This window comes from Gigantopelta aegis, chromosome 3 (genome assembly GCF_016097555.1).
Source record: "Gigantopelta aegis isolate Gae_Host chromosome 3, Gae_host_genome, whole genome shotgun sequence".
Taxonomy (NCBI): Eukaryota; Metazoa; Mollusca; class Gastropoda; order Neomphalida; family Peltospiridae; genus Gigantopelta; species Gigantopelta aegis.
Window position 1 is genome coordinate 71730887 of NC_054701.1, and position 22753 is coordinate 71753639.

Sequence of the window (22753 nt, forward strand, 5' to 3'; positions counted from 1 at the left end):
GTATTAGATATATTTTTTACACAATAAATTAGTATCCTTCTTAGAAAATTATCAAATCATTATTAAACTGCCATTTGACAGCTACGTTAGTGGCTTACAACTGCCTCGTACCTATTGCAAATTTTCACAGTAATTTACGACGATAGTAAGCTACGCCACGTCGTGGAACGGGCTGGCGATGGTAGAACAAAACTGAGGTCGCGATGGTAGGTATAAACGGCGATAGTAGTGCACCTTCGTGGAACAGGACCCAGGGCCCCGTTCCACGAAATAATTGTAGCTACGGTTAATTGTAGTGACTTAAGGTGAGTTTTACGGTTACAGCGCTAGAGTCCGAAGGGTCAGTGGTCCGAAGGTTCAACACTAACCCTAACCCTAGGTTCAGTAGTCCGAAAGTTCAGTAGTCCGACGGTTTATAGACCTAACCCCGGACTATTGAACCTTCGGACTATTGAACCTTCGGACTATAGAGCGGTCCCCAGTTTTACAACTGGCACCGTAAACTTTACAGCCGTTCTACAAAGCAACCTTACGGTAGTCGTGTAAGTACCCCTTTAATGGTTAAAATCTTCTTTGCGAAGAAGTGTGAATTAGTTGAATAATAAATTGGTTACAGACTTTTCGGAACATCTTGGATGTATTCATTGGTATCGGACATCCTTGAAGTTACTTTGTCAGTATATTTGTCTAAGCGCTCCCGTATTTACGTGTGACGGTCGTATGGCGTAGACCGTTTTTCATCGAACGCTGAGTTACATAAAATGGATTTGGTATATATTTGATCCATTTTTACACAGTAAGTTAGTATCCTCCTTAGAAAATGATCAAATCATCATCTAACTGCCATTTCACATCTACGTTAGTTACAACTGCCTATTGTAAATTTTCACAGTAATTTACGATAGTAAGCTACGCGATGGTAGGTATTTACGGCGATAGTAGTGCTAAGATCGCTTCGTGAAACGGGGCCTTAGTGGTTATTTCCAGCTAACTCGGCATGAACATCTAGGTGATCATGTTCTGATTAAGGACATGGTTCGGAAACAACAGGTTGAACCAGCACATGCATAAGAGATTCCGGCTAGTACCCTCTTCCATGTGCTCCAGCGGAGAAGAAGAACATACGACCGAACATGCCATCCAAGACTGCAAAAATCTACAGCAGCTGAGGGACAATACCTGGACAACTACAACAACACTCCAGAAAAAGCTGCACGGTACCAGTAGTGATCTAGAGAGGACAGTACCATCCATCGTCACATCTGGCCTCAACGTGTAGGCGTCAAGCGAACAGAAGAAGAAATTATAATGGACACCATATAGCCTGGGGGCGGGGTATTGTTTTGTCGGTAGAGCGCTCGTCTGAGATACTTGGGTCGTAGGTTCAACCCCTTCATGGAACCCATTCTTTAATTGCCACATGACTGGTATATCAAAGGCCGTGGTATGTGCTGTCTTGCTTGTGTGGGGCATAACATAGTCCTTGCTTCTAGTAGGATCAACCCCCTCAGGAGACCCATTCTTTAATTGACCAATCACTAGTATATATCAAAGGCTGTGGTATGTGCTGTCCTGCCAGTGGGAAAGAGCATATACAAGATTCCGTACTGTTAATGAAAAAAATGTATCGGGTTTCCTCTAGGACTATATGTTAGAATTACCAAAATGTCTGACTTTTTAAATAGCCGATGATTAATAAAACAATGGGATCTAACGGTAACAAATAAACAAAAACAAACTTTGACTTTCTAAATAGTTATAGTTTTTAATGCGCTGAGGATGTCGTTAAAGACCATGCTATTCCTGTTCTGTCTACACGTAGCAGTCTGTCAAACCATGCTGGCTTCGGGTCTTGTCTGGTAACGTTTATACACCGCAGTTCGAGCCAAGCACAATAAATATAACAGTGAATGAATCAGCGGAATCGCCACAAACGTTGAGCCTGCTGAGAACATGGCAGCAGTTCCAGGATGGTTCCAGTCAATCTGAGGGTAGATGTATGGTTTGTCGTGTCTGTTGGTACCGCCCAGTGCTTGATACACGATGGTAAATGTGATGTAGACAACGCCAAATATCATGGTCTGGTACATATGGTAAATCTTGAAAGGAACCGCGGTGACTGGCAGGTTCAGAATCACGTAGACGCCATTCAGGGCGTGCTCGATAAGAGTTGTGATCGTTATATGTTCACCAGCTGTAAGGACACAAATCAGATATGTATAAATTGTAAATCGATTATCGTATCCAAAAATCAGTGATTGAAAAACAAACAATAAACCACAAAAATAAAAACCCACAAATAAAACAACAACAACACACACACACACACACACACACACACACACACACACACACACACACACACACAAACCAACTCCAAAACAACTAAGCAACTAAACTAAACTAAACTAAACTAAACTAAAAACTGTTCAAAAGGACGGATACCATAAAAGTTAATTTTGCGTTAGAACTTTCCGCATTTACAAAAACCAACCTAGCGAGCGAGCGACCGCAGGCGCTTGCATTGACCTTCAGAAGGCCCGATACCACAGTTAACACGTATTTCGTGAATACTGCTGAAGTAATACATGCCCTACCTAGCCCAACACATTCTTAAGTTATAGGTCCACAGGCCTGTCAAAAAAAACCCCCAAAACAAACAAACAAAAACAAAAAACAACACACACACATACACACACACACACACACACACACACACACACACACACACACACACACAACAAATAAATAAATAAATAAAAATGTTTTGGTTGATGACACTACTGGAGCATATTTATATATTAATCATCGGCAACGGGATGTCAAACATTAGGTAATTTTGATTTATAGTCCTAGAGAGGTAACCCGCTACATTTTCACATTAGTAGCAAGGGATCTATATTATATGCATCATCCCACAGGCAGAATACAATCCCCATGGAAGTCGAACTTGATCTGTAGCTCTATATCATAACGTTATACACAAAATGGCAAGGCCCCATTTCTAGAAAGAATCGTAGCTAGGATTAATTGTAGTGGCTTATGCTAGGGTCAGACTGTCAACTGTCACGAAGACGTTGGCCAACTCGACGGTTGTGTTGTAATTCTCCCCAACTCCCGACTTATGACAGATTAAAGGGACACGCCCTAGTTGTTACGCCGTTGTTTTTCGCTATTAAACCCATTTTCTCACAAATAAAATTGCACTTTACTTACATTTTATTATTTAGAATATACATTTCCATTCACCTGAAGCGTTTTTTTGGTAATCCTGGTGTTTGTAATGCCACAAAATGCATTTTTCGTATTTCTTAAAAACACGTCTGAGAAAAAAACGTTGAGAAGACAAGGTCTAATCTATTTTTAGAGAGGATCTTCCCGTTTCAACGCCACAGACGTTGGTAAACCACGTGACCGTTATCATTTTGGTTCAGTTTGTTTTCTCGTGCACGGTTCGCGCAATCAACATCCGATTTGTTGTCGTTTGTTTGTCGTTCATTTGTGAGGTTTTTCTTCACAGTTCGTGAACATTTTCATTAACAGTAAAGTTCAAACAAGTAAGTATCTCAATACAAAACGTTACAAACCTTTAAAACCAATAATTTTGCTAAGTCTTACGATATCTGGAGAGGGAATAGAACCTTGGGTGGGGGTGAGGGGGGGGGTGAGTGGGGTGAGTGGGGGGGTGAGTGGGGGGAGTGGGGGGGGGCACAAGCTATATTGTTACCTTTATTTAAATAGAGTAGGACCAAAAAAAACTTACATTTTCGTCCTGGGGAGGGGAAGTGCCTCCCCACCTCTGGTTCCTACAGACTGTACTACTACTACTATCAACACCACTACTACTACTACTACTACCAACAATAATAAACGGTGCATCTAATTGCTAATAACAATAGGTTTGCCACTAGTACCCGGTGCCGAATAGCAAATCTAGGCTAATTGCGGTTTATATATATAATTTATTATTTCAAACACTGTAGGATAGTCAACATGGTCAGTGACGGACTATCATTGTCGTCTTATTCTGATTCAAGTATTATGATTGCTGCAGCAGCCACTTCCTCAACAGAAGCACCCATATTGGTAAAGTAACTTCCTGTTCCAAACTCATTCCTTTCGCTGTCCACGACAAAACAATTGGAAGATGCCCACAAGAGGTGAAAGGAACCCACCCCAAGTCTGTGTGCACTCTGGGAAATTTGTCGTGACATAGGCATTTCTGTGCTTCGAGCGACATCTACCGGTGACATCAGAATACTAACTTTCAAAATTATTTCAAGTAATTGGGTCACTGGGATTTCCATGGTATTTATCGATATAAAACCTGCTTTTTCACTCTTATTTTATAAAAACGTGATCTAAGTGTGTTACAGTTTTGTAGATTAACCAAAATTAGAATTAATTTTCGCGGGCTGAAACTAGGGCGTGCGACTTTAACTAATTGGTACACAATCCACCGCGATCATGATCCACTGTAAATACGACTATACCAACCACGTTCACAAAATGGTATATATGCATACATGCATAGGCGCACGCGCACGCGCACGCGCAAACACACACACACACACACACACACACACTCTCTCTCTCTCTCTCTCTCTCTCTCTCTCTCTCTCTCTCTCTCTCTCTCTCTCTCTCTCTCTCTCTCTCTCTCTCTCCACATGCATGCCATATTAAGACCATAGTGGAAAACAAATAGAACACGAATTCTATTCTAATCGATCAATCACAGCGCAGCATTAGTCCACGTGACATCATCCAGTGGACTACCAAAAGGTGGCATCTTAAAGCCGCACACCCTAGTTCCATCCAGCGAAAATAAATTATAATTTGGTTAATCTACAAACCTGTAACACACTTAGATCACGTTTTTATCAAATGGAGTGAAAAAGCAGGTTTTATATCGATAAATACCATGGGAATCCCCATGTCCCAATTGCTTGAAATAATTTTGAAAGTTAGTATTCTGATGTCACCGGTAGATGTCGCTCGAAGCACAATGCCTAGTCACGACAAATTTCACAGAGTGCGCAGAGACTTGGGGTGCGTTCTTTTCATCTCTCCTGGACATGTTCCAACTGTTCTGTCCTGGTTGTATCCCCTCTCCAGATATCGTGACACTTACTTGTCTGAACTTTATTGTTACTGAAAATGTTCACGAACTGTGAAGAAAAATCTCACAAATGAACAACAACAAATCGGATGCTGATTGCGCGAACCGTGCACGAGAAAACAAACCGAACCAAAATGATAACGGTCACGTGGTATACCAACGTCTGTGACATTGAAATGGAAATATCCCGTCTAAAATTAGACCTTGTCTGCTCAACGTTTTTTTCTCAAACGTGCGTCCGTTTTTAAGAAATAAGAAAAATGCATTTTGTGGTATTACAAAAACCAGGATTACCAGGATTACCAAAAAACACTTCAGGTGAATGGAAATGTATATTCTAAATAATAAACGGTAAATAAAGTGCAATTTTATTTGTGAAAAAATGGGATTAATAGCGAAAAACAACGCCGTAATGGTTAACAACTAGCCGTAACTAGGGTGTGTCCCTTTAATCCAGGCAGTTAATATATATGGCAAGCACAATGTGCTTAAATCATAATTAGAAATAAGTACGAAATTATTAATTGTACACTGCTGCTTAAATTAGTAATGAAAAAAACCAAAAACAATTTGGAGCAAATGAAAAACGGAAAAAAACACCTGAAAAATTATCAGTTTTGTTTTTCGCATTATACGTTTTTGTGACGGAACATGCTCTTTATTTGCACTTTGTTACGTAATACCTCCGCGCGACCGTACCCTCTAATACACACCCGGACCAGTTGTGGAGGTCATGTGGCCAGTAGTTACGTAATAACTCCGATAGAACGGTTTATGACCGGGGTATTTCTGGCGAACTGGCGACAGTATGTCTGGTCATCTAAGAAAATATATCGACTCTGGGAGTGGTGGAAATTCACATGATAAGATTCGGTCGCGCGTACTGTCTCCGGACCAGTCTGGGATTTTTATAATAAATAGCTAGGATTTTAGATTTATCGGGGAGAAACATATTGGAAGGCTGCCAGGGAACGTTAGTCCGTTTGGACTTGGTAAATATTATTTCTGCTCTGTTGTATAACCTTGATGTGATTGATGTGACTTTAAATATTTTAATACTGTATTATACAAATATTATTTAGACAGTGTTTCCGGTAAACTGACGAAGTAAATTGTAGGCTTCACTGTTCTAACATTATTAAAGCTTAGCCAGTCATCCTAGAGGACCTAGGTAAACTGTAGGTTATTGTCTTTATTGTGATAGGTACCAGTATTAATTCTGTATTACAAGGTTACTGAATGAGTAGTTAAGGGTTAATTAAAAATTAACTAGTTAGGAATAGAGTTGTAATTCCTTTATTAATTAAGTTCCCCTGGAAGCGTTTCTCAATTATCACACGTGTGTTTGTTGTATCACGGTGACGTGATTAGAATATTGTGTAAACTAGACACCTAGTGATTAACTAATTAAGTGATTAGTTCTGGGTTGTTATTATTATTGTTGTTGTTGTAAGTAATTAACTGCGGCAATTATATTTGTCAGCTTAAGGTTAATACAGATTCCAAAGTGTATTGTGTTTTGTTGTGTTTTTTAGTGAACTAAACGTGCTATATTACATATACTTTATATAAGATCTTATCTCTGATATACCTAGAACCGAGCCACGCAGGTATTGGACTGCCCGTTACAGAGAGATCTAATAGATATACAGTTAGGAGAGAGATTTGGATAATCGTGTTTTATTCAGTTACGGGTATTATAGGATCCTCGTGACAGGAGTGAAAATTTGGGCGCTCGTCCCGGATCTGAAACGGGACATGCATATTTAAAAAGGTATTATTTGTAAATGGGGGCTTTATAAATTATTTTTACAAATTACCAGAAGTAGCAACGTTGTTCACTAGAAAATTAATTAATAAGTGCGTCATACCTAAACATGGATAAGAATTTGCTGGATAGGCTTACGCTCAGTGTAGTGGAGATTAAGCGAGCACGTAAGGCCGAATTAGTTGAAATCGCGAGTGAGCGGGAAATTGATTTAACATCAGCTAAAACATTAGGAGATATAAGGACAATTATTATCCAGGAAGTTTTTGGTGATAGTCCTGTTATGGAAGACAGTGAGATTGTTCCAGAGATGGAGATAAATGAGTTAAGTGTGGACCAACAATTAGCTTTTAAAAAGCTTGAGTACGAAAGAGAAGAACGTGCATTAGATAAAGAGAGAGAGAGAGAGAGAGAGAGAGAGAGAGAGAGAGAGAGAGAGAGAGAGAGAGAGAGAGAGAGAGAGAGAGAGAGAGAGAGATAGAGAGAGAGAGAGAGAGAGAGAGAGAGAGAGAGAGAGAGAGAGAGAGAGAGAGAGAGAGAGAGAGAAGAGAGAGAGAGAGAGAGAGAGAGAGAGAGAGAGAGAGAGAGAGAGAGAGAGAGAGAGAGAGAGAGAGAAAGAGAGGAGAGGGATAGAGAATTCCAGTTAGAAAAATTAAAAGTGGAACATGAGTTAAAGTTGAATACTGAAGAAGTTAGACGGGAGGCAGGAAATGGGTTTAACATGTCGGAGGCTTATAGATCAGTACCTGTATTTGACGACCAGGAGGTAGAAATGTTCTTCCAACTTTTTGAACGGGCCGCTAAGCAGCTAAATTGGCCGCAGTCTAAGTGGACATTGTTAGCCGTGTCTAAGTTTAAAGGGAAGGCTAGCGTAGCTTATAATTCAATGAGTGATGAGCGAGCAAGTCAGTACGACCTAGTTAAGTCTGCGGTGTTGAGGGCTTATGAATTACGACCTGAGGATTATCGTTTACGGTATAGCGAGTTGAGAAAAACACAGGGTCAGTCTTATAGTGAGTTTGTGTCTAAGAAGGCAGGGATGTTTGATAAATGGGTGGTTTCTCATCAGGTAGAGTCATATACCGAGTTACGGGAGTTGTTGATCTTACAGGACATTAAGAATGGATTACCAGTTAGCTTACGTATTCATTTAGAGGATCGTGATATAAAAAAAATAGAGGAGGCAGGCATAGTGGCAGATGATTACGTGTTAATACACAAAGCTCAGGCAGTACAGGGTAGCTCTATACAACAGGGTGATAAGAAGAAATTTCAGCCAGGTTTTTCCCGGGAAAGTAACTATCGGGGAGAGTCATCTAGTTGGTCAGCTAGTCAGGCAAGGAATGCACCTGGTGGGCAAAGTAAGGATAAACCTGCATTATCAACCAATGCACGAACTTTTCGTCCACATTGCAGTTACTGTAAAAAGGATAACCATCTTGTCGGGGACTGTTTTAAAAGGAAACGCGATAATGCGCAAGTGGTCGGTTTAGTGAGGTCAGCTCCGTTAGCGAGAGAGTTATTGGTTAGTCCCATGGCAGAGAAAGTAAACCCGTATGTGTCCACTGGTATGGTTTGTGATGTGAAACAAGAACTGAGTCCTAAGGCAATATCAATCTATCGAGATACAGGGTGTAGCCTGTCGCTTATAACGTCGAAGTGTTTAGCTGGTATTGAAAATTCAGATACAGGACGTAGTTTGGCCTTAACCTCAGTTACTGGAGAAAATATGGTTGTCCGGTTACATAACGTTTTCTTGTGTTCGAAGTTTGTGACGGGACCAGTCATTATGGGTGTTGTGAAGGACTTGCCTGTTGAAAACATAGGAGTTTTGTTGGGTAATGATATGACTAGTCAGTGCTGTCGGCCGCAATGTGACCATTTGTTTATTGAAGACAGCCCTTTACCAATAGAAGAGAGTTAGGTTGATGAAATTAGATATCCTACGTATGTAAAGACTAGGGCTATGGCCAGAAGGGTAACACGAGACCCAGAGGATATTTGTGGTTTGTCTGATACGTGTGTGAGCAATGAAATTGGAGTGGATGAGGTTATCAGTAAAATGGTAGATAAGTCAACTGAGGAACTAAATGTGGTGGAACCTGTTGATCTCCCGCAGAGGGGAAATGAACCAGTTGTGGTTGATAGAGGGGACTTACCTTGTAATAGAAAAGAGTTAGTTCTAGAGCAGGGGGCTGATCCAAATTTGTTGGCAGCTCGCACTACCTTGTTAACTGAGGGTGAGATGGAGGATCAGATGTCAGGTTATTATATGGACAAGGAAGTATTAATCAATAAGAGAGTTAGAGATAAGAAGGCTAGGAAGCAACTGAGCCATGCTCAGAGCAAAATAAAATCAGTGTTTGATAGGAAGACTAGGAGTCGGGAATTTAAACCAGGGGATAAAGTGCTGCTATACCTTCCCATTAAACGGGGTTCATTACAGAACAGGTATTTCGGTCCCTATGTTGTGCACAAACGGGTTAATGAGACAGGGTATGTGATAAACACTCCTGATAGGGTTAGGAAAAGTAGGTATTGTCACATAAGTTTGCTAAAAGGTTATTTTGACAGACTGCCGATAGTTCCAGTGTTACCTGTCCAAATTGAGAGTCACTTAATTTCCTGTGATGACGTCAAGACTGCAGATATCAAGTTAACCAACAGCCAGATTCTAGCAGACTTGAGTTCCTATCTACAGCACCTTGACAGCCCCCAGCGAGCAAAGTTGACTACGTTGATACAAGACAATGTTTTCATTTTTCAGGACTTTCCAACGGTTACCAATACCGTAATCCAGGATGTGCGCTTGGAACCCAACACTACACCGATTCGACAGCATGCCTATCGGATAAATCCTGTAAAACGTGCGGCACTGAAAAAGGAGATAGATTACATGTTGGAACACGACATTCTGGAACCATCAAACAGTCAGTGGGCATCACCTGTTATTCTGATTCAAAAGGGAGATAACAGTTTCCGGGTGTGTGCTGACCTACGTCGCGTGAATCAACTCATCAGGGCAGATGCCTACCCTCTACACCGCCTTGACGATTGCATCGACCGAGTTGGACACGCTCAATACATCACCAAATTGGACCTACTGAAGGGTTTTTATGCCATTCCGTTAACGGAGGAAGCTAAGGACATTCTGGCGATCATCACACCTGACGGCCTCTTCCAATTCCGAGTGATGCCGTTTGGTTTGAAGACTGCCCCTGCTGCCTTTCAAAGGATGATGAACCAGGTGTTATCAGACTTAGAAAACGTCAGTGTGTATCTGGACGATGTGGTGTTAGCCATCGACACTTGGGATGAACATTTAACCGGGTTACAACAAATATTCAGTCGCCTACAGAAAGCTAACTTGACTGTGAACCTGGGGAAATGTGAATTTGTGAAAGCTTCAGTGACCTACTTAGGTCATACTGTCGGACATGGTTGCGTCACCCCACTGCAGGCCAAGACACTAAGCTTCAGCCAGTATCCTGCACCGACCAACCGTCGTGAAGTTCGCCGGTTCCTTGGTATGGCTGGTTATTATCGTCGTTTTTGTGCTAAATTTGCGACGGTAGCTGCCCCCATCACATCGCTGCTAAAGAAGGAAACGAAGGTCCAGTGGTCAGATGAATGCGAGAAGTCATTCAACCGTCTCAAGCAGATGCTCTCCTCGTCTCCCGTGATGGCAGCGCCAGACTACCGAATGCCTTTCAAGCTGGCTGTGGATGCCAGTGACGTGGGAGCTGGAGCTGTGCTGTTCCAGGAAGACGAAAATGGACTGGACCATCCTGTAAGTTTCTTCTCCAAAAAGTTTGAAAAACACCAGGTGAACTATTCCACTATAGAGAAGGAAGCTTTGGCCATGGTACAAGCTCTGAAGCATTTTCAGATGAAATCGGCAGTGCATCAAGTGGTGGTCTTTACTGATCATAATCCGCTTACCTTCATTCACAGAATGAAAGCCACCAACCAGAGAGTTTTGAGATGGAGTCTTCTTCTGCAGGAATTCCCAATTACCATTGAACATATCAAGGGCACATCCAATGTAATCGCTGATGCCCTGTCCCGAAGTTGAACGTTATGATAATGTGTTGACATTCTTGATTTCTGTTTTGTTTTTATATATTTTATTGTATACCAGGGACTCAGAGACTCAGTGTGATTACTGGTAGTCACCTTATTACTATGTGTTATAAATGCCCGGATGCGTCGGTTAACGCACATTTATTTTAATGTAGTATATTTCCCTATTCCTAGAGTAGAGGAAATATTCTTTTTGAGGTGGGTGTGTGTGACGGAACATGCTCTTAATTTTTTTTCGCCTGTGGCGGTATTAATTGTTTTAGAGGGCCGTGTGCAGTCCCAATATGCACTTAGACCAGGTGGGCACTTTGTTACGTAATACCTCCGCGCGACCGTACCCTCTAATACACACCCGGAGCAGGTGTGGAGGCCATGTGGCCAGTAGTTACGCAATAACTCCGGTAGAACGGTTTATGACCGGGGTATTTCTGGCGAACTGGCGACAGTATGTCTGGTCATCTAAGAAAATATATCTACTCTGGGAGTGGTGGAAATTCACATGATAAGATTCAGTCGCGCGTACTGTCTCCGGACCAGTCTGGGATTTTTATAATAAATAGCTAGGATTTTAGATTTATCGGGGAGAAACATATTGGAAGGCTACCAGGGAACGTTAGTCCGTTTGGACTTGGTAAATATTATTTCTGCTCTGTTGTATAACCTTGATGTGATTGATGTGACTTTAAATATTTTAATACTGTATTATACAAATATTATTTAGACAGTGTTTCCGGTAAACTGACGAAGTAAGTTGTAGGCTTCACTGTTCTAAAATTATTAAAGCTTAGTCAGTCATCCTAGAGGACCTAGGTAAACTGTAGGTTATTGTCTTTATTGTGATAGGTACCAGTATTAATTCTGTATTACAAGGTTACTGAATGAGTAGTTAAGGGTTAATTAAAAATTAACTAGTTGGGAATAGAGTTGTAATTCCTTTATTAATTAAGTTCCCCTGGAAGCGTTTCTCAATTATCACACGTGTGGGTATTGTGTCACGGTGAAGTGATTAGAATATTGTGTAAACTAGACACCTAGTGATTAACTAATTAAGTGATTAGTTCTGGGTTGTTATTATTATTGTTGTTGTAAGTAATTAACTGCGGCAATTGTATTTGTCAGCTTAAGGTTAATACAGATTCCAAAGTGTATTGTGTTTTGTTGTGTTTTCTGGTGAACTAAACGTGCTATATTACATATACTTTATATAAGATCTTATCTCTGGATATACCTAGAACCGAGCCACGCGGGTATTGGACTGCCCGTTACAGAGAGATCTAATAGATATACAATTAGGAGAGATATTTGGATAATCGTGTTTTATTCAGTTACGGGTATTATAGGATCCCCGTGACAGTTTTATAAAACATTTGTAAAAAAAAAAATGCAAATGAACAAATAGGTTGATAATACCAGGTACTAGTATATATCAGTTACAAAATTAGATTGACCAAATCCTTTTTAAAGCTACAATCTCAACTTGACTCACGTAAAGGTCTAAAATTAACGAGCTACTCTCGATTCACTAATATCAAAACCTATATTAGCTCGGCCATTTACCTTTCGACCGACCGTTCAAAATTGCGCCAAATTCCCTCAATCAAAATTGCGCACCCTTTTCTCTTTGGCATTTAACTGCTCCATTCAAATTCCATAGCACCACCACTACCCCCACACGCTGCTACCGATTTGATCGGGCTGCTGGTGCTCCCTTGCACCTGCCAGTGCAGGCGGTCCCTCCTCTCCCCTCCCCCTCCCCCACCTTTCCTGTCATGGACGGAGGAGCCGGCCAAGGCCGGCTCTTGCGCCCACGACAGGCGTGCGCTACAACAGCTTGTTCTGAATGTGCACGTAAAACCCTATGACATGACATGACATTGACCAAATTCCTGTTATGGACGGAGGAGCCGGCTAAGGCCGGCTCTTGTGCCCACGACAGGTGTGCGCTACAACAGCTTGTTCTGAATGTGCACGTAAAACCCTATGACATGACACATGACATTGACCAAAGAAAACCCCCCCATATAAATCACTTTTTTCAAAATAGATTAGAATAGAATCTGTCCTATTCTTTTCCATAATGGCAGTAATACCGCACGTCTGTGTGTGTGTGTGTGTGTGTGTGTGTGTGTGCGTGTGTATCTGTGTGTGTGTGTGTGTGTGTGTGTGCGTGCGTGCGTGTGTGTTCTGGTTGTTCTAAATTAGAATCCATAACGAAAGGAGAATCAATATGCATGTAATATGTATGCACAGGAAATGCGACAGATATAAACTAATACAATGCCTGCCGCCTCTCCATGTGATCAAAGTTTGTTTTGTCTGGGGCACATTGATTTATAAATCATCGGCTGTTAGATGTCAAACATTTCGTAATTTTTACATATAGTCTTAGAGAGGAAACCCGCTGCATTTTTCCATTAATAGCAAGGGGTATTTTATATGCACCATCCCACTGACATGATAGCACATACCACGGCCTTTGATATACCAGTCGATGTGCATTAGCTGGAACGAGAAATAGCCTAATGAGCCCACCGACGGGGATCGATCCCAAACCGATCGCGTATCATGCGAGTGCTTTACCACTGGGCTACGTCTCCCCCCCCCCCCCCCCCCCCATGCGATCAAGTCTGTAATAGTTCTTATAATGGAGCAGCAGAGAGCCAAAAAGTCCTCTAGTTTTGGAGATAGTCCAACCCGCAATTCAGCATAGGTTGAGATATATCAAAATGTTCGTCTTGGGGTCAGAATTCAAGAAACCAATGTTGACATTGTGGCAAATTAGTGTGGGCTGAGAAATTTGGTGTCGAAAAATACGAAAAAGTAAAAATGCTAATTTCCAAAGCATATGCAAACAACAGGTCTAATTATTAATTTTAAATTTTGTTTTAAGTTTAAATTGCTTTTGTTGTATGCTACATGACCACATCAACTAAATTTACTGTATTTATTTGTTTGAATGGCCATTACATAAGAAACATAACACCCAAAAGAACGTATTCGAGCAACAAATGTGCATACCAAATCAAAACTAATGTTTAAGCGTTATATAATTATCTTCTTGAATTAAAATCTCAAACGGTTAGACACTGGAAAATACAAAACAAATTTAGAATCAAAATAAATTCAGTACTGACCAAAGTATGACAAGTATATGACCAAAGTATGACAAATGTTTGACCAACTATTACAGAATCTGCAAAATTCCAACATGCACAGAAAAATGTAGCCAACTCTTGTAGTGAAAATTAAATCTACTCTATGAGAAGTATAGTTTTAGTTTAATCACTTTCATTATTTGCAGTCTGCTTTGTCAGTACCTCTATATGGGCAATGGGTTAGAGCATTGGTTTTCATCAAAATCCTCAACTAATGTCTCACAGTTGGATGTGGCAGAACATACATGATTGTTTGCTTGGTGTATGCAATCTTCTAAACAGCTATTCAGTTGCACAGGAACAAAGACTAATAGATAAGAAGTATGGAGCTGCAACTCACTAGTTATGCTTGATGAGTTACAGTCTCGGGTTATGTTTGATCTAATATGTCATGGATTACAATATCATCAACTGGTAAACATATAGAGAAACATGTAGCAGAAAACTATATTTTGTAAGGGGTAGTTTTTTCGCCAGGAAAATTTTCCCACAGCATTTTCACAATAAAAACTTAAAAGGAACAGTCGGTTTTTTGTCATACAGAGTCCCAACAAAATACCATACTCAGCACTAATTTCTGTTTTGTTCACAAAGCTGTTAAGTTCTTATTATGTAGAAGCATTCTATACCATTAAACAAAATGCAGATATTTTTTTTTCTATGTCCAAAGAAAGAGTTGGTTGTAGCACATCTTGTCAGGCAATACACTGGAAGGAGCCGTGCTTCTCTGGAAAGTGTCAGTTAACCATGTATCTCATGAACAGGGGTAAACGTTACCACACTGGCATGCTTACTGTAGTATGACCTGTTAAAGAGGCTGTCCTGAGTTTGCTGTCATTGTTTCCGATTAATAGTTAAATACAGACCTTTCACAACTTTAAATACATATTAAATACATTTTCTTGTTTGCTACATGCAGCTTAAAACATCAGTGTTTGTGGATAACACAACGTGTTTCTGGTCATCCTAATGTTTGTAGTTGTCCAAAATTTATTTTACCTCCCAGTAGTTTCATACCTAGAGAAAAAAACAATATCTTTTAGGAAGTAGAAATGACGTTTGAGCTACTACAAACATTAGGACAACTGGAAACATCGCATTTGCAGACACTGATATTCTAAACTGGAAAACTGTTTAATATTTAATTTTAGTAGTTATAAAGGCTCTGTGAGGTTGAAACACGTTACAATGGCAGTACACCGAGGATAGTCCTTTCAAGGAATTAATTGTGCTGGCAAGTATCTCTGCATGACGGTGGATGTTAAGTGTCAGGACTCGACAGCAGTGTGTTGTCAGCCCACCTCTAAAAAGCTTTAGTTCTTATATTGGCCTTAGTTCTTATATTGGCCTCTTCTTGATTAGACTGCATTTGTGGAATGCCAAGAACACATATTGGTCTTACCAGAGCAATGCTGTTACGTCCACAACCACTCAGTCTGATAAACAATGTCTTATTTCCAGGAGAATGTGTTTTCCCCTCGACATGTAACGATAAAGAACAGTGCTTGGCTGGCCTTATTTTTACTGTTGCTGAGATATATTTCTATCTTCTGCAAATAAAGACAGTAAAGATAAAGAACATAACAATGGATGCCAGTGTAATTATGTACCATCTCGCTGTTAGTTGTGAAAAAGGTTCCACCAGCAAGATTTATGTCATATGGAAATGCCCCTGTTCCATTTAGTATGTTTACAAAAACAAATTGAAAGGCGATATCATCAAAATCTCAATGGTTACTATATCTGGAAGGACGACATCTCTCACACAGTGTGATGCAGTGTTATCAGACAGATATGCCTGTATGTATTCAAACGATTAATAATATAATCCTTCACAAATTGTCACATCAGAACCATTCCAACAGGCGGCTAAAAGGTTTTCAACCTTATAAAATGTAGTGCTCACTCTTAATAGCAGTAAACCTGATCAACAAAGACATGTAGTGTCTGACAAAATCAAGGGACAGACACTGAGAACAGGCATCGGTAACAAAATGTGCATTCCAACAAACTGAACATGGTTTCTCAGCAACAGTGAAAATAAAGCCAGCCTAGCAAAGTTCTTTACTTTGTACATGTCTAAACATATGATACTACTAGAACAAGACCAGATATTGTTTATTAGTTTAAACCTGTTCAGGTTAACACCAACAAAAGACAACATGTGTTCCTGACATTCAACATATGCAGTCTAATCATGAGGAGGCTCCTATGAAAGAATCATAATGCATACCACTGATGCTTCTATAGGAGGGCTGCTGACAATAGAGCAACGTCCTGTTCTGATGTCAATGTCCTTGCTCTCATCCAACAAGGTGCAGTGACACTTTCTAGCAAATCTACTTCTCAACGGACCATGCTGGTAAACATGCCAATGTTGCAAGCTTTATATTAATCCCTGTTCATGAGATACTGTATCACTTGACACTTCCCCAGAGAGGCACCGCTCCTTCCAGTTTACACTGCCAACTGTGGAAACAACATCGAGACTGTCAAAATAGTACTTTGTGCTGAGTACGACATTAGTTGGAGCTTGTACGACACAAAGTATGGTGTTTCTTTGAACAGTCCTCATAGTGAAAAAGCAGGAAAAACGTACCTGGTGAAAAACTTCCTCTTATATGGAGAATAGTTTTCATCTGTACGTGTCTCGATATTCGTATCAGTACATGGTATGGTGTAATGCCAACATTGCAATGTGTTATGAGATAACCTAAGATTGGAATTCTAATGAATCATACACCAACAGCTCCTGAACTTCACACCAATTTGAATAGTTGTTCAGTAGATTACATAAGAAGATGGCCAGGCATGTACTACTATTTGCATTTATGTACAGATGAACGTTTTGACGAAACCGGTGCTCTAACCCATTGACTACAGCAAACTGTAGACAGTGACTGAACTGAAGCTATGTTTCTCTTTGAACAGATGTAGTTTTTACTCAATCTAATTAAAATTAGCTCCACTATTACATGTGGATCTAACACCAGCCAGTTGGAGCTCATGTCCACCAATCAAAACCTTACTTGCAGAATCATGCCAGTGATTTAAAAATAATTTGAAAACATTCCGAATTATCCTGAGGGTATACGACATGTTTCGTGTGAATTACGAATGCCTTAAAACATGTTTTATTTTATAAAATAAATAATTTTTAATGTAAAACTGAAGACTGATTTAGTTTGGGGGTTTTTATAAATAAATAAATAATTTTTAATGTAAAATTGAAGACTGATAACCTACCCCGTACGTATTGGTATGGTTCGCTGTACTGCGGCCACTAAAATAGACTCGCCCGATATTTTTAGAATTTGTATGCTCCCAAATAACGTTATGAAAGGCGAAGTGTGATTGGTCAATATTTAAATTAATATTTACAGACGAAATGTTACCTGGACATTGGGGACTACGCAGTGTTGTTAGTTTTAAATCACTGGCAGGATTCTGCAAGTAAGGTTTTGATTGGTGGACATGAGCTCCAACTGGCTGGTGTTAGATCCACATGTAATAGTGGAGCTAATTTTAATTAGATTGGTTTTTACTACAAGACTTGGCTACATTTTGCTGTGCATGTTGTAGCTACCGTTTCAGATTCTACAATGGATGGTCATATACTTGTCATACTTTAGTCAGTACTGAATTTATTTTGATTTTAAATCTTTTCTGTATTAGTCAGCGTCTAACAATTTGATACATGTGTATTTTAATTCAAGAAGATAATTATATAGCATGTCTAAATGTTTTGTTTTGGAATACACATTTGTTGCTTGAAGACGTTCTTTTAAGCATAATTGTCCTGATGTAATGGCCATACAAACAACAAAATATAGTAAATTTAGTTGATATAGTTATGCTACATTTGATAAAAGTCATTCAGGAATCAAAATGTAATAATTAAACCAGTTGTATGCTATTGCTTTGGAATTTTGCATTTTTTTCTTTTTCGTATTTTTCACCCCAAAACGCAAGTTTTCGACACCAGTTTCTCAGCCCGCACTAATTTGCCACACTGTCAACATTGTTTTCCTAAATCCTGACCCCCAAGAGGAACATTTTGAACCTGTGTTGAACTCCGGGTTGGACTATCTTGAAAATGTGTGGTCTCTGCTGCTCCACTATTAACAGTATTTATCACTGAACAATGGAACACTTACGTTTATGGAGGAGAGACCAGTACAGCGATGTGACGAGGACAGCGCTGCAGGAACTAAGGTTATAAACAAACCACACAACTTTTAAATACCACGGCGTCACCGTACAGTCACCTGATAAAATAATGTTGATATTTATCTAAACAGCCTTTAAATACAATGGCGTCACCGAACAATCACCACATAAAATAGTGTTGATATTTATCTAAACAGCCTTTAAATACCACGGCGTCACTGAACAGTCACGTGATAAAATAATGTTGATATTTATCTAAACAGTCTTTAAATACCACAGCTTCACCGAACAGTCACCTCATAAAATAATGTTTTTATTTTTATATAGTCACCTCATAAAACTAGAATATACAATACATGTATATATATATATATATATATATATATATATATATATATATATATATATATATATATATATATATACCGGTATATATATTTACAAGCAGCCTTTAAAATACCACGGTGTCACCCGATAAAACAATTTAAATATAACTTAGTAGTTTCCGTATGCAGTCATATATAAACATACACACAATCCCGTACACAATTCAGAAAAAAGATAGGACACATACAGAGATACAGACATAATACTATACATATTGAGGCAGACAAGTACGTGAGTAGACATACCGACTGATAGGTACATATATAGATACTGACATGAAGTTTGTTTTGTTTAACGACACCACTAGAGCACACTGATCTATAATCTTGGAGAAAATCTGCTTCAGTTTCCATTAGCAAAATATCTTTCATATACACTTTCTCACAGACGGGACAGCACATACCACCGTTTTTGATATACCGGGGCAAAACACAATCAGAGAATGGGTCCACTGAAGTGATTCGATCCTAAGACCCCAGCACCTCAGGCGAGTACACTGGCAACTGAGCTAGATTCCGCCTCGCAGGTAAAGTCTGTGTTGCTTAACGACACCAATAAAGCACACTGATTTACTATGATCTTCGGCTATTGGATGTCAAACATTTGGTTATTCTGACATATGATCTTAGAGAGGACACCCGCTACATTCTCCATTAGTAGAAAGGTATCTGTTATATGTACTATCCCACAGACAGGATAGCTAAGCACATACCATGGCCTTTGATATACCAGGCATGGTGCACTGGCTTGGACGAGAAATAGCCTAATGGGCCCACCGATGGGGATCGATCCTAGACGGACCGCACATCAAGCAAATGCTTTACCACTGGGCTACTTCCTGCCTGCCTGCCCACGGAGAGAGAGAGGGGGGGGGGGGGGGGGGAGGGGATGGTAAATAGACAGAGCGGCACGGAGCATGTGTGTGCGTGTGTATGTGTGGGGTTTGCTCCATTTCAATTAACACTTCACGACAAAGACTGTCGTAATACCACTGGTATGATACTGCGTAGCAATGCAAAGGCAGCGGGTTTCTCCATTCGTTTGGAATTACATTAGCAAACATATTTTTTTTTAAAGATAAGAAATAACCCCATGGGCCCCGTTCCACGAAGCGACCTTAGCCCTGAGATCACCTTAATTGCATAGCTACCTTAAGCACTTAAGGTGATCTTAGGGCTATGATCGCTTCGTGGAACGGGGCCCTGGACAGGTGTCTACATTTTTATGAATGCTTCTTAAATACCATGAAATGTGCATACCAGATAATATATCTGGTCGTGTCCGGCGAACGAAGACGACTGCAATGAATTCCAGTAGCGCGTCCAGCGTGAGGCAGAAATAACTCCAGTTAGTCAGATATATAAACCATTTCCTGCTCTTCGCAGTATTGCACATGCGATAATGCCAGTCAAATGGTAAATGGCCCAAAATGCACGCCATACTATATACAGTTTCCTTCCACACTGAAAAAAGAAGACAAAAACAATATCAAGTATCCAAAGTACATACCCATTATTCATACACCTACAAACATATCCAGATATTGTTGTGTGGAATAAATAGGGAGTCAGTTTAATATACATCCTCCGCCACCCCTCCCCCCCCCCCCCCCGACCCATTTGTTCTTATTTTTTTAAAAGAGAATAAAAACCCAACAACCCTAAACCATACATGTTTTTTGTTGTTGTTGTTTTTTGTTGTTGTTGTTTGTTGGGTTTTTTGGTCTCAATTAAAATCTTGTGTCTCTGAAATATTACTTCATTTGTCTTAAACCTATTGTCCGAACCAAATTGTTAACAACTACAAAAATTTAGTCTTCTACCTTTAGTTGCCGTTAGATTTCCTCCAAAGTTTGTCCAGACACAAATCGCAAAACAAACACTACAAATATACAGATTCCACATACGAGACTGCAACGATGTCGCCGATATTGTCTTTGCTGAGATTGCATAGGGGAAAATACATGCAGTTTTCTGCCGTCTGCCATGTTGCTTGTTTATGGAATACTCTTCAAGAGGGGTGAAAGCCTCCAAAGTATGTGACACAATTAATATGAAATCGATGATCTCTAGTGGTATCATTAAAATAATAATAATAATAATAATAAAAAATAATAATAATATGACGTCATCACGTTTGCTTTTATATCATAACATGTTATGACGTTGTTAGATTAAGAACTATCCTTTCACCCCTCCTGAAGAATATTCCATAAAAAGTCAAAATGGCAGCTGATACAAAATTACATGCTTTTTTCCCTATGGCACTCAGGGGATATAGGGGGTTATCATCTGGGGGAATCTGTGTCATTGTAATGGGTTTTTTCAATTTGTGTCTGGACAAACTTTGGAGGAAATCTAACGTTAAAGGTGGAGAGTAATTTTTCGTAGTATCGTTTGGTTCGGACAATAATTCAAACTGTTTAGAAATAAGTGTGGACATCACCATTCTATGGTTCTAAGTCGAATGAAAACTTATGTCAATCGAGCACCGTACGAATCATGGGGACCAAAAAAGTATCGAGTCATATCAGTACAAACCAAAAATGTCATGTATTTATATATACACATGCAGGCCTATATAAAAAGATATATAAATGTAGTTTTAATCGAACCATACAGTTTAAAATCAATGTAACCCAATAAAAATTGTTATTCTATGGAAATTAAATTAATCAATGAATTAATCAACCAATCAGTTGTACCGCTGTGCACATTCTGAACAAAGTGAATCATCTTTTAAAAATAGATAGGCATATTTGAGAAATAAAAATGTTTAAAACTTTATTACGTCAAAGTACCGGTGAAGTGACATAGGCCTACTACCTTAAAGGGAAGGTGAAATTACTTACCTCAAATTGAGACTGAACAAAATCAACAGGCTTATCATATCCCAAACTGAAATATTTTTGACATGCTTTCCTGGAGCATATACCCGAGTTTTCCGTGGAAACAGTCGGGTTTTCCGTGGAAATTGGCGAGTTTTCTGTGAAAAGAATTGGGTTTTCCGTGGAAATAGGCGAGTTTTCTGTGAAAACAACTGTTTTTTCCGTGGAAATAGGCGGGTTTTCCGTGGAAACAATCGGATTTTCCGTGGAAATTGGCGAGTTTTCTGTGAAAAGAATTGGGTTTTCCGTGGAAATAGGCGAGTTTTCTGTGAAAACAACTGTTTTTTCCGTGGAAATAGGCGGGTTTTCCGTGGAAACAATCGGGTTTTCCGTGGAAATAGGCGAGTTTTCCGTGGAAACAATCGGCTTTTCCGTGGAAATAATCGGGTTTTCCGTAGAAGCGGTCGGATTCTCCATTTAACATGGGTAGAATCCTTTAAGCGAGAAAACAGTTTGGTCTTATGCTGTACAAAGTGCTGATAAAAAATAACCCTAACGTTTAACGGTAGCAATGATTACGTGAAGGTGACGTCATTATGACGTCATGCGTGGATTTATTTATTTATTTATGTTTTGGTGAAAAAAAACCAACAACCTTCTTACAATAAACTACAAATGAATTAAAAAAATTGTAACAACTATTAAAATACTACTACTAATAATAATAATATTACCAATTATATTTTAAAAAATAATTTTTATTATTATTATAAATTTTTTATATTATTATACTATAGTTATGTAAAACAATGTACATTATAATATAGGCTTATGTAAATAGGTACAGTGCAGTCCATCCAAAAATATCGGTCCCCCATCCCTAAAAAGAGCACTAAAAAAAACCCCAAAACAAACTCAAACAGACTAACCAAAAAACTAAAAACATAACCGTACTGAATGTAGATTTATTTTAAAAGTGTGGGGTCTGTAATTTTGATATTTCACACCCATACCATGTGGATATATGCCACCTTCAGTGACCATTTTAAGCCCATAAGTTAAATATTGTTAAAATAGCAACAGATTCAAAAGTGTTAAGTAAAAAAGAGGGAAAACTTTTAATAAGTGACATTTTGATTACGGCATGACAGTATTCATGAAGAATGAACTAAAGAGAGAAATGGGGGGGGGGGGGGGGGGGGGGGGGGGGGGGGGGGGGGGGGGATTAGGTTGAAAAAAAAAAA

General features: G+C 39.4%; 1 protein-coding gene across 2 annotated transcripts; it reads right to left on the reverse strand.

Moving 5' to 3' along the window:
* Window positions 1-1739: 1739 nt before the first annotated feature.
* Window positions 1740-22082, reverse strand: LOC121369028 (protein rolling stone-like). 2 transcript variants are annotated; one of them, XM_041493835.1, is made up of 4 exons: window positions 21534-22078; window positions 19942-20145; window positions 18283-18393; window positions 1740-2194 (listed from the first exon to the last, which is right to left on the reverse strand). In XM_041493835.1, exons 2-4 carry the CDS (start codon window positions 20120-20122, stop codon window positions 1830-1832), a joined length of 657 nt encoding a protein of 218 aa, XP_041349769.1. In that variant the 5' UTR covers window positions 20123-20145; window positions 21534-22078; the 3' UTR covers window positions 1740-1829. The 2 variants fall into 2 exon arrangements, with proteins under 2 accessions (XP_041349769.1, XP_041349770.1); XM_041493836.1 differs by lacking the exon at window positions 18283-18393 and having other exon boundaries at window positions 21534-22082.
* Window positions 22083-22753: the final 671 nt, after the last annotated feature.